This window comes from Capricornis sumatraensis, chromosome 8, assembly GCF_032405125.1.
Source record: "Capricornis sumatraensis isolate serow.1 chromosome 8, serow.2, whole genome shotgun sequence".
In the NCBI taxonomy this organism is placed as follows: domain Eukaryota; kingdom Metazoa; phylum Chordata; class Mammalia; order Artiodactyla; family Bovidae; genus Capricornis; species Capricornis sumatraensis.
The window spans coordinates 43346446-43359532 of NC_091076.1; the positions used below are offsets into that span (position 1 = coordinate 43346446).

The 13087-nt window shown below is 38.4% G+C and overlaps 1 protein-coding gene across 2 annotated transcripts in view; it reads right to left on the bottom strand.

Annotated features, from left to right (window-relative positions):
- GRM5 (glutamate metabotropic receptor 5) overlaps nucleotides 1–13087 on the bottom strand; it is a 622492-nt gene that overhangs the window by 107680 nt on the left and 501725 nt on the right. For both annotated transcript variants that reach the window (XM_068978087.1, XM_068978086.1), the window contains exon 4: nucleotides 3093–3339. In XM_068978087.1, the coding sequence (XP_068834188.1) occupies nucleotides 3093–3339 (247 nt within the window). The remainder of the gene's footprint in view (nucleotides 1–3092; nucleotides 3340–13087) is intronic.

Consider the following 13087-nt stretch of genomic DNA (forward strand, 5'->3'; position numbering starts at 1 on the left):
TTGCTAAGTTGTGTCTGATTGTTTGTGACCCCATTAGGCTCCTGTCTCCATGGAATTTTCCAGGCAGAAATACTGGTGTGGGTTGCCCTTTCCTACTCCGGATCTTCCCAACCCAGGGATCAAACCTGCATCCTCTGCACCAGCAGGCAGATTCTTTACCACTGAGTCACCAGGAAAGTCCGAAATAAATTAAGCTGTGTTCCAGTAAAACCTTATTTACAAAAACAGCAGACCTGATTTGGCCTGTGGAGCACAGTTTGCCAACCTGTAATCTATCCCGTTGGGGGTAAATAGTAAAGGTCCATATTTCTTGTCTATAATTCTAAAATGCTTAGAGCTCTTAAAAACCATAAGTTTTTTCATAATGCACTTGGCAGCAAATCATGAGCCATTCTGAACTTATCTAGTGACAGAACTTGACCCACAGTGTCATGAGACTATACGTCATTTATCACACTTAACTGTGAATATGCATATGTTTTGCGGTAGAAATATTAATGCATTGTTTAAAGAGTGCTGCTCCACAGTATGCTGGAGGCATTATATGACTGTATACTTTTGTAAGCCAAAAATTCAGAATTCTGTAACACACTTGCCCAAGGGTTTCATTGAAGAACTGTATACCGATAATAGTCTAGTTCTGTGAGACTTAAAAACAATGATTGAATTTGAGTCTCTAACAATCTGTAGTTATGTGTGCCAGACTAAGTTGTCACCTCTCCTAGCTTCCCCTGTTTAGGATCTTCCTCTTGTGACCCCAGCATTTTAGGAGAACCCCGAATCACCCTAGTCTCCTCTGGTTTATGGCCCAGGTTGAAATGCCTTTGATTCAGCTGCAATTTTTACTCCAGAGAAATAACAATGCAGTACCTACAAATACATTTCCAGGAGAATAGGGGCTTTTTGATTTTGATACTGTAATTGGCAGGCTACTGTATCAGGTTAGGAGTTAAAGTCCAGAAGACTGAGTTAGAATCTTGACTATCATGTATTAGGCTGTATCTTTGGGCAAGTCATTTTTTTGTAAGTCTCAGTTTGAGCCTTCAGCTAGAAAAGAGTATGATAATATTACTTACCTCATAGGATTAAAATGTAGAGGATTTAGCTAAGTGTTTGCCTCAGAACACACACTCAGTAATTATAAGTTGTAATTATCTTGTAACTTTCAGTGGATTCATTGGAAAAAACAGAAAATTTGCAAACCACTTTTTTCTGAGTTTGGCTTGTATGCTCAGGGGCCGATTCTGATCATTTATTAGTAGATTACTGTAATATCCAACCTTAGTAATGACTGAGAAGTCTTTAAACAACTGTGAATTCCCAGAAATTGTTTGCAAAATTTTATGGAAATCGTCCATGAGAGAATACGTATAAATCTCATCTGAGTCTTAAAGAGATTCCTGTTCTGCAAATGGTTAAGGGTCAGTGTCCCAAGCATCCCCCATTCCAGCATATTGGGGAGATTGTGAATGAGACAGTGATGTTCAGATCTGTTAAACTCTCCCACTAGAATAGAGCTGAGCCATCTGAGCTATTTCTTCATTGTCTGGTTTCTGGAACTGACTTAGGTACATGTCGTGAAAACTATTTGAATGGATGGAGCTTCAGTCAACAAAGGCTATGAACAAATCCCAAGCTGATGTCAGTGCTCCAGGGATGCACACAGGTATAATAAATCCATGGGATGATGTCAGAGCCCAGCCTTGACCTGAGCCTGAAGCTTGAGCTCATTCATTGACCTGCCCTAAGAAGTTCTGGAGAAGGAAATGGCAACCCATTCCAATATTCTCACCTGGGAAGTCCCATGGACAGAAGAGCCTGGCAGGCTACAGTCCATGGGGTCACAAATGACATGACTTAACAACTAAACACCAAACACCAAGATGCCTTACAATGAATGTGAAGTTCTCTTTGGCCCTGAGAAAATGCTTACATTTCTGCCAAGTAGAAAGCAATATATAAAAGTCTTATCTTGGCCAACAGCTTGCATGGAGCAGTACTCATCAACTCGCTAGAACAGAGAAAGTATCCAGCTTTCCTCTTGGCTGCCTGACTTGGAACTGCTGTCACGTAGAAGTTCAGCTTGTGAGATAGTAACAGCTGCATCAGGGAGAAACTCCAGCTCGCATCAGGCATATGAAACAAGCTAGACCAAGACGGCTGGTACCATGTGTGGGCACATGGCGTGTGAGTCATGGAGGGACTCACGGGACCTTCTCTTGGCAGGATCAGCTGCAAACAGTGTAAACACAGCCTCTCCAGGCATACCTGTCAAGCAAAAGCTGTGGCTGGAAAAATAGCAGGAGTTTTACTGTGGCCAACCCAAGGACCCTGACTGTCCTAATGCAGGGCAGATTGAAGACTCAGCCCTGCTATAAGTCAGAATGTCACTTCAGTGACATTATCCCTCATGGATTAAAAGTCTCCTGTGAAGAGTCACTTAAGAATTTAGAATCTTAGATAGATGTGAAAGATGGTAAGTTCTAGGTACTTAATGACTTCCCTGGAGGCTGGCCTATAATTATGACTGAGTTCGTATTTCTCAGGCTCCTCTCTAAGTGAAAGGTAAAATTTTAGAGAAAAAGGCCATTTAGTCCTCAAGATGGGAGAAAGTGTTCCAGTGGAGGATTCTAAAATAAAATATGACTTGTAACTTGCTGTACCTACAACAAGCAATAGAATAACACCTCAGTCCTATTTCTGGATTACCAGAAATGGAATTCTTCCTGTTTCAGAATAATTCTGTGACCCAAGAAGCAATCAGAATACATGGAATAAGAGGGCAGGTATGTACAGAGAAACCATGAACTGGCTTTTCATTATCTGACTATACTGTGAGGCTCCTGCCTCTAAGTGTGGGTCTCAAAAGTGTGGTGATGGTTCCAAGAGCATGTTTTAGACATCGGCATTCACGCTTTTTCCTGGCCACAGGAACTGGGGCTTCCTCCCTCTGTCTTTACTCACTTTGTGATATCAGAACTAAGCAAACATGTCCGGAAGCATAGATAACCACAAAGGAGAGAAACAGGCTCCACAGGATCAAGAGACAGAGTGATCAGGCTCTGGTGTCTAGAGAAGAATTGTAACAATACCTTCCTGGAGAGTCTCCGTTCTCATCAAATAGGATCATGTCTCCAGAAACCCCAGTAAAATTGGTTTTCATCAGAGAGTCCAAAAGTTTCCGTCCATCAATTGGCTTCATGGCGTCACAGAGGCCCGCATAGCCTGGACAGAGGGACATCTGCATGTTGTGGAGCCCATAGGCCATGGAATAGATTGCGTTGATCACAAATCCCATTTTGGAGTCTTGCACATGATGTGTTCTCAGAGTCAGAGAACCTGTGGGAAAACAAATTAGGGATTAAATTTGAGATTTAATCCTACTATAGCTCTTTATGGATTCTGAATAATTTGACAATGCATTAGAACAATTTATAACAATTACAACCAGAGGAAATACCAAGAACAGGTGCCAAAATAGTATTCCTAATAATATTAGAATTCCTAATTGTCTTCTATGTTCATGTTTTTCCCCATAAAGACCTGAGTCCCCTCCAGTACCGAGATTCACTTCCTCTATTACCAAATTCTGGGGATGGATGGAGTATAGCACTCCATCAAATTCCACAAAATTTATCTTAAAAACAGATTAATCTACCAAGTACTTAGCTGTGATAATATACTTCCTTGGTTTAGATATCCTCAACAAATTTCCAGTTTCTCCAATTAATCTCCAACAAATCTCTAATTAAGTCTTAGCTGAGCAAAGTAGATACCCTATTGCCTTGCCTCAACTTACCTAGTTGGATTTATCACCTACTACTTCCAACCTCAGAGTATATATGCTCCATTAATTGACCTATTTGGAAATTCTGAAATACAATATTTAAGCCCCATTAATTCATCCATTAATTAAATATTTACTAGAGTCTGAGTATACATAAAGCTCTGTGTATGGTGATCTAAGGAAAACATAAAAATGAATTGGAGATGGATTCTGCCCTTAAGAGGAGACTTGTTCAGTAATAGAGATAAATTATGTAACACTGAAAGGCAGAAGGTGATAAATCTATAACAGATGTGGAGTTAAAATCTACTGAGGTCCAAAGAGGGGGAGAAGGGCCCTTGGGAATATTTCATTAAAGAACTAACATTTGGGATGAATTACTGGTTGAACAAATATGAAATGAATGCCTGTTAGTTCTGACTGCTCAGAACTTGCGGAAAGTGGGGAATATAATATAGAATAAAATAGACATGATTATTGTTTTTGTTTACTTAGAGTCTAGAGGGCAGATAAGCATCTTAGCAGGACTGAATAGGGAGGAGCACTAGACCAAAAAACTCACTGATGCTGAGCATTGTGGCTGAGTATCTGATGGATGAAGAGTGGAGGACACCATGTTTGAAGGTTCACAGGTGAGATCAAACACACTACGTTTGGGAACCTTTAAAAAGGTTGGAATGTTTGGAATGTAGGGTAGGAGGTAGGAGAATGAGGATAAATGAAATAGTAGATGAAAGCAGGATTGCTTAAGGCAGGTTAAGAGCCCTAGGATCTTTTGTTGTGTTTAAAATAGGAAGAAACATGATCAGATTTCTAATTTAGAAAGATCAATCTGACTACATTGGAGAAACATTTAAAGGGGTACAGGTGTGGAGTCATGAAGACCCATTAAGTGGTAATGCATTGTTTCCAGGAACAGGTGAAAATGCCCTTGCTGAGGGTAGAGGTCATGATTATGGACAGAAGTATCTAGGAGATGGAGTCTACTACCAGGCCTGGTGATTGAGGAATGGAGAGGAGTGAAACACGTAGGAAGAACATGGGTATAACATAAAAGTAACGGATGAGGTAAAGACAGAACATTTCATATGGGGAGAAGTTTTCATTTAAGAGAGAGATATAGGAACTCTCCAAAGATGACATGGCTTTTTATGACTTTCAAACGGTACTGGCATAGAGGCTCCTAGGGAAGCCAGCATGGTTCATCCTGACATAAGTGTAAGATGGTTAATCTTGCTTCCATCTCAGGACAAGACATTGGCCCTAGGCTACTTTCCAACCAAATCTTACAATTTCCTTTTCTACACAGACTCTATTCACACTTTGACATTTGGCCTCATACCACTGGAAATGCCATTGTTCTAGGTGCTAAGTCAATACTTGGAAGTCACTTTTGACTTTTTTTGTTTCCTACATTCACTGTCTACTTTTATTTGATCTATCTTCAAAATATATCCAGAATTAGATTATTTGATGCAAATCTACTTTTGTCAGGTTCAAGATATATATCCTGTCTGGATTACAGCAATAGTCTTTTAATTAGATTCTTTCTTTCTACTTTAAACTATTCTATACCCACTCCAGTAAATTTTTAATGCAATAACTATAAAAATATTCTTAAAATAAGAGTCAGATTATGATACTCCTCTGATCAGACTTTCTAGTGGCTCCATTATTACTGAAAGAAAAAGCCAATGTCCAAGCCATGACTTTCAAAGACAAACAGGATTTTGGCTCATGGTGTTCCACACCTTATCCTTCTGACTCCTAATACTCTTTATTTAAATTATTCCTCCATGAATATTCAGCAAGGAAAGGCAACTAATTATATACAATTAAGATGTTAAAAGACAAATGTTAAAATAATCTGTACCTGTTAATACAATATGGAGTTGAGGGATACACAAAATTAAAAAATGTAAAATATGACATCAAAACCCTAAAATGGTGGGAGCTGGTGGTGGTAAAAGTATAAGCTTATTAGAATGCATTTGAACTTATGAGATCACTAACTTAAAATAGTCATCTATAAATATAGATTGTTATATAGGAAACTCATGGTACACAAACCAAAAACCTATCTAATAGATACACACCAAAAAGAGAAAGGATTCTGAACATAACACGGCAGTTATAAAATCAGAAGAGAGAAAGGAAAAAGGAACAAAAAGAACTATGGAACAGCCCGCAAACAATTAACCAAAAGGCAGTGAGCTAATTGCTGTTGTGGTTTAGTTGCTAAGTTGTATCAGACTCTTTTGTGACCCTATGGACTGTAGCCCACCTGGCTCATCTGTCTGTGGGATTTCCCAGGCAGGAATACTGGAAGGGGTTGCCATTTCCTTCTCCGGGGTATCTTCCTGACCCAGGGATCAAACCCATGTCTCCTGCATTGGCAGGCAGATTCTTTACCACTGAACCACCAGGGAAACCCAATAAGTGAATACTTATCAATAATTCTTTAAATGTAAAGGGACTTTATAGTCCATATATGTTCCAATCAAAATACACAGAATGAGTGGATAGGAATACAAGACCCATGTATACATTGTCTATAAGAGACTCACTTCAGATATAAAGACACATAGAGTGAAAGTGAGGGGATGGAAAAAGATAATCTATGCAAATGGAAATGAAAAGAAACTGAGGTAGCAATACTGGAATCAGACAAAATGGACTTTAAAACACAGACTGTAACAATAGACAAAGAAGGACATTACTTAATGGTAAAGGGATCAATCCAAGATGAAGATATAACTGCTGTAAATATATATGTACTCAAAATAGAAGCATCTCAATATATAAAGCAAATAACTGAGAAACATAAAAGGAGAGATTGACAGTAATTCAATAGTAGGAGAATGCTTTAAGACTTCACTTAAATCAATGGACAGATTATCCGGACAGAAAGTCAGTAATTATTGCCCTTAGATGATATATTAGACCAGATGGATTTAATAGCTACCCATGGAACAGTCCATCCAAAAGCAACATTCTTTTCAAGTGCACAGGGAACATTACTTAGGATAGAACACATACTAGGCCAGAAAGCAAGCCTTAATAAATTTAATAGTTATTAGATAAATAAAATTCTGACCATAACAGTATGAGACCAGAAATTGAGTACAAGAAAAAACTACAAAAAATACAAACAGCTGGAGTCTAAAGAATATGAAAATAAACAACCATCAATGAATAAGTCAAAGAGGAAATTACACTTAGAAATAAATGAAAAATGGAAAAACAATTATTCAACTCTAAGGAACACAGCAAAAGCTGTTCTAAGAGGAAAGTTGATGGTGACAGAGGCCTGCAGCAGGAAACAAGAAAAGGCCAAGTTAATAACCTAAATTTACACCTAAAGTAACTAGACGAAAAGGTCAAACAAAACCCAGAATTAGTAGATCTATAAGATCAGAATGAAAATAAATTAGAGACTAAGAAAAATAAGAAAGGTTAGTGAAATTAACAGGTTTAAAAAAAATAAAATTGATAAAACTGTATCCAGATTAAGGGAAAAAAAGAGAAGTGGCCTAAATAAATAAAATATGAATGAGTATAAGTTACAGTTAACACCACAGAAATAGAAATGATCACAGGAGATTACTACAAATAATTATATGGCAATAAAATGGATAAACTAGAAGAAATGGATAAATTTCTAGAAATGAACAATCTCCTAAGGCTCAATAAAGATGAAAGAGAAAATATGAACAGACCAATTACTGGTAATGAAACTGAATCAGTCACTAAATAAAAATCTCTTAAGCAACAAAAGTCTAGGACAAAATGGCTTCACATGTGAATTCTATAAATCATTTAAAAGAAGAGTTAAAACCTAGCCTTCTCAAACTGTTTCAAAAAATTTAAGAGACAGGAACACTTCTGAACTAATTCTTTGAGGCTAGTTTCATCCTGATACCAAAGCTAAAGACACAACATACACAGAAAAGAACATTACAGACCAATATCACTAATAAACATAGATGCAAAAATCCTCAATAAAATACTAGAATGTAGAATTCAAAAGTGCATTAAATCAATTGTATAGCAAGATCAAGTGGGATTTATCCTAGGGATGCAAGGATGTTTCAGTATTCAGAAAACAATCAATGTGACAACACCACATTAACAAATTGAAGCAATATGATTTTCTCTATAGATGCAAAAAAAAAAAAAAAAAACTTTCGACAAAATTCAACATCCATTAAAAGTGGTGTAGAGGAAATGTACCTCAGCATAAGGGTCCTATTGGATAAACCCATAGTCAACCTCCATTGACCATTTTATCTACTACCGTGGGCAAGAATCCCTTAGAGGAAATGGAGTAGCCCTCATAGTCAACAAAAGAGCCCAAAACGCAGTACTTGGATGCAATCTCAAATATGACAGAAGGATCTCTGTTCATTTCCAAGGAAAACCATTCAATATCACAGTAATCCAAGTCTTTCCCTCAACCAGCAGTGCTGAAGAAGCTGAAGTTGAATGCTTCTATAAAGACCGACAAGACCTTCTAGAATTAACACCCCAAAAGATGTCTTTTTCATTATAGGGAATGGGAATGCAAAAGTAGGAAGTCAAGAGATACCTGAAATAAAAGGCAAATTTGGCCTTGGGAGTACAAAATGAGGCAGGACAAAGGCTAACAAGAGTTTTGCCAAGAGAATGCACTGGTCATAGCAAACACCCTCTTCCAACAACACAAGAGAAGACTCTAAACATGGACATCACCAGATGGTCAGCACTGAAATCAGATTGGTTATATCCTTTGCAGCCCAAGATGGAGAAGGTCTATACAGTTGGCAAAAAACAAGACTGGGAGCTGACTGTGGCTCAGATCATGAACTCCTTATTGCCAAATTCAGACTTAAACTGAAGAAAGTAGGAAAAAACACTAGACAATTCAGGTATGATCTAAGTCAAATCCCTTACAATTATACAGTGGAAGTGACAAATAGATTCAAGGGATTAGACCTGATAAAGTGCCTGAAGAACTATGGACGAAGGTTCGTGACATTGTAGAGGAGGCAGTGATAGAGACCATCCCCAAGAAAAAGAAATGCAGAAAGGCAATGTCTGAGGAGGCCTTAAAAATAGCTGAGAAAAGAAGAGAAGTGAAAGGCAAAGGAGAAAAGGAAAGATATACCCATTTGAATTCAGAATTCCAAAGAATAGCATGGAGAGATAAGAAAGCCTTACTCAGACATCAGTGTAAAGAAATAGAGGAAAACAACAGAATGGGAAAGACTAGAGATCTCTTCAAGAAAATTAGAGATACCAAGGGAACATTTCATGCAAAGATGGGCTCGATAAAGGACAGAAATGGTATGGACCTAACAGAAGCAGAAGATATAAAGAAGAGGTAGCAAGAATACACAGAAGAACTGTACAGAAAAGATCTTCACGACGCAGATAATCACAATGGTGTGATCACTCACCTAGAGCCAGGCATCCTGGAATGTGAAGTCAAGTGGGCCTTAGAAAGCATCACTACAAACAAAGCTAGTGGAGGTGATGGAATTCCAGTCAAGCTATTTCAAATCCTAAAAGATGATGCTGTGAAAGTGCTGCACTCAATATGCCAGCAAATTTGAAAAACTCAGCAGTGGCCACAGGACTGGAAAAGGTCAGTTTTCCTTCCAATCCCAAAGAAAGGCAATGCCAAAGAATCCTCAAACTACTGCACAATTGGACTCCTCTCACACGCTGGTAAAGTAATGCTCAAAATTCTCCAAGCCAGGCTTCAGTAATACATGAACCGTGAACTTCCTGATGTTCAAGCTGGTTTTAGGAAAGGCAGAGGAACCAGAGATCAAATTGTCAACATCAGTTGGATCATCGAAAACCCAAGAGAGTTCCAAAAAAAAATCTACTTCTGCTTTATTGACTATGCCAAAGCCTTTGAGTGTGTGCATCACAACAAACTGTAGAAAATTCTTCAAGAGATGGGAATACCAGACCTATCACCTTACCTGCCTCCTGAGAAATCTGTATGCATGTCAAAAAGCAACAGTTAGAACTGGACATGGAACAACAGACTGCTTCCAAATCAGGAAAGGAGTACGTAAAGGCTGTGTATTGTCACCCTGCTTATTTAACTTAAATACAAAATACATCAGGCGAAATGCTGGGCTGGATGAAGCACAAGCTGGAATTAAGATTGCTTGGAGAAATATCAATAACCTCAGATATGCAGATGACACCACCCTTATGGCAGAAAGCAAAGAAGAGCTCAAAAGCCTCTTGATGAAAGTGAAAGAGGAGAGTGAAAAAGTTGGCTTAAAGCTCAACATTCAAAAAACTAAGATCATGGCATCTGGTCCTATCACTTCTTGGTAAATAGATGGGGAAACAATGGAGACAATCAGAGACTTTTGGCAGGGGTGGAGGGGGGCTCCAAAATCACTGCAGATGGTCACTGCAGCCACAAAATTAAAAGACATTTGCTCCTTAGAAGAAAAGCTATGGTCAACCTAGACAGCATATTAAAAAGCAGAGAGATTACTTTGCCAGCAAAGGTACATCTAGTCAAAGCTATGGTTTTTCCAGTAGTCATATGGATGTGACAGTTGGACTATAAAGAAAGCTGAGTGGCGAAGACTTAATGCTTTTGACCTGTGGTGTTGAAGACTCTTGAGAGTCCCTTGGACTGCAAGGAGATCAAACCAGTCCATCCTAAAGGAAATCAGTCCTGGATATTCATTGGAAAGACTGATGCTGAAGCTGAAACTCCAATACTTTGGCCACCTGATTCGAAGAACTGACTCATTGGAAAAGACCCTGATGCTAGTAAAAATTGAAGGAGGGAGGAGATGGGGACGAGAGAGGATGAGATGGTTGGATGTCATCACTGACTCGATGGACATGAGTTTGTGTAAGCTCTGGGAGTTGGTGATGGACTTGGAAGCCTGGTGTGCTGCAGTCCATGGGGTTGCAAAGAGTTGGACACGACTGAGCGACTGAACTGATAGTCAACCTCATACTCATCAGTGAAAGACAGAGAGTATTTCGTCTAAGATCCAGAAAAAACAAGGATGCTCACTCTTTCTACCTGTATTCAACATCATATTGGAAATCGTAGCTGTTAACAGTCAGATAAGGAAAAGAAAAGTAATGCCAAAGAGGAAAGTGAATGTGAAAGTCACTCCGTCGTGTCCTACTCTTTGCGACCCCATGGACTATATGGTCTGCGGCATTCTCCAAGTCAGAATACTGGATTGGGTAGCCTTTCCCTTCTCCAGGGGATCTTCCCAACCCAGGGACTGAACCATCTCCCTCACTGCAGGTGGATTCTTTACCAGCTGAGTCACAAAGTGGGAAAGGAGAAGTAAAACTGTCACTGTTTGCAGATGACATGATACTATATATGGAAAGCCCTAAAGACTCCATCAAAGAAACTGTTAGAAGTATTAAAAGTATTCATTAAATTTGCAGGATACAAGTTTTCTGAAATCTGTTGTGTTTCTATATACTAGCAACAAATGACTAGAAATAGAAATTAAGAAAGCAATCCCATTTATAATCACATTGGAAAGAATAAAACAGTAGGAGTAAATCTAACCAAAATAGTAAATATTTGTACTCAGATAACTGTAAGGTATTGATGAAACAAATTGAAGATGACACAGAGAAATGGAAAGATCCACCTTCCTCATGAATTGGAAGAGTTATCATTGTTAAAATGACCATACTCCTGAAGGAAATGTACAGCTTCAATGTAATCTCTATCAAAGTTCCAATGGTATTTTTCACAACTGGAAAAAATAATCCTGAAGTTTCTATGGAACCACAGAAGATCCCAAATAGCTAAGGCAATCTCAAGAAAGAACAAAGCTGGAAGAACTCCCTGAGTTCAAATAATAACACAAAGCTACAGTAATCAAAACAGTATGGTACTGGCACAAAAACAGACACATGGATCAATGGTACTGAATAGAGAGCTGAGAAATAAACCTACTCTTATATCAGCAATTAATAATCTACAAAAGCAGAGTCAAGGATATAAAAAAAATATTTTCTTCAATAAATGGTGTTGGGAAAACTGGACAGCTACTTTCAAAAATTTTAACTGGATCACTTTTGTACCCCATATGCAAACATAAACTAAAAATGGATGAAAGACTTAAATATTAGACCTAAAAATATAAAACCCCTAGAAAACACAAGCAGTATACTCTTTGATAGTCTTAGCAACACTTTTTGTATCTGTTGCCTCAGACAAGAGAAGCAAAAGCAAAACTAAAGAAATGGTACTATATCAAACTAAAAAGCTCTTGTGTAGAAAAGAAAAACAGTAACAAAATGAAAAGGCAGTCTATTGAATGGGGGAAGATATTCGTGAGCAATGTATCTGATGAGAAGTTAATATCCAAAATATATAAAGAATTGGTGTAACTCAAAATCAGGGAAACAATTAAATTGGAAAGTGGTCTGAGAACCTCAATGGACATTCTTCCAAAGAATACATGTAGAGTTCCAACAGACGCATGAAAAAATAATCAACATCACTAATCATCAGGGAAATGCACATACAAACCACAGTGAGTTTCTACCTCATGCCTGTCAGAATGACTGGCATCGAGTATGAACTGGTGGCAAGGCTATGGAGAAAGGGAGCTCTTGAGAATTGGTGGGGTCATAAACTGGTGCAGTCACTATGGAAAAACAGTGTGGAGGGCCCTCAAAAAAATAAGTCATGCTTTCAGCAGGTTCACGTCTGGGTGTTCAGTCAAAGAAAACAAAACACTAACATGAAAAGATATATGCACCCCACTGTTCATTACAGCATTGCTTATAATAACCAAGATGTGGAAGCAAGCCAAATTCCATAAGTAGATAAATGGGTAGAGAAGATGTGGCGCACACACACACACACACACACATGCACACACACACACACACAGAATTGAATATTATGCAGCCATGAAAAAGAAAGCTTGCCATTTGTGACAACATAGTTGGATGTAGAGGGCATCACACTAAGTGAAATAAGTTAGAAAGACAAATGCCAAATGATCTCACTTACATGTGGCATCTAAAACACAAATAAGCAAAACAGAACAAAAATAGGTTCATACGGGTGGTTGCCCAGGGGCAAGGTGGTGGTGGGGTGTTGGGTGGAATAGGTGGAGATTAAGAGGTATAAACCTCTAGTTCTAAAATAGACAGATCATGAGGATATAATAAACAGTATGAGGGATGTGGTCAAAAATATCGCGTTAGCTTTGTATGAGAGTAGATGGTCACTGGACTTATTGTGGTGACCATTTTCCAATAAATGATTTACATAAATGTTGAATC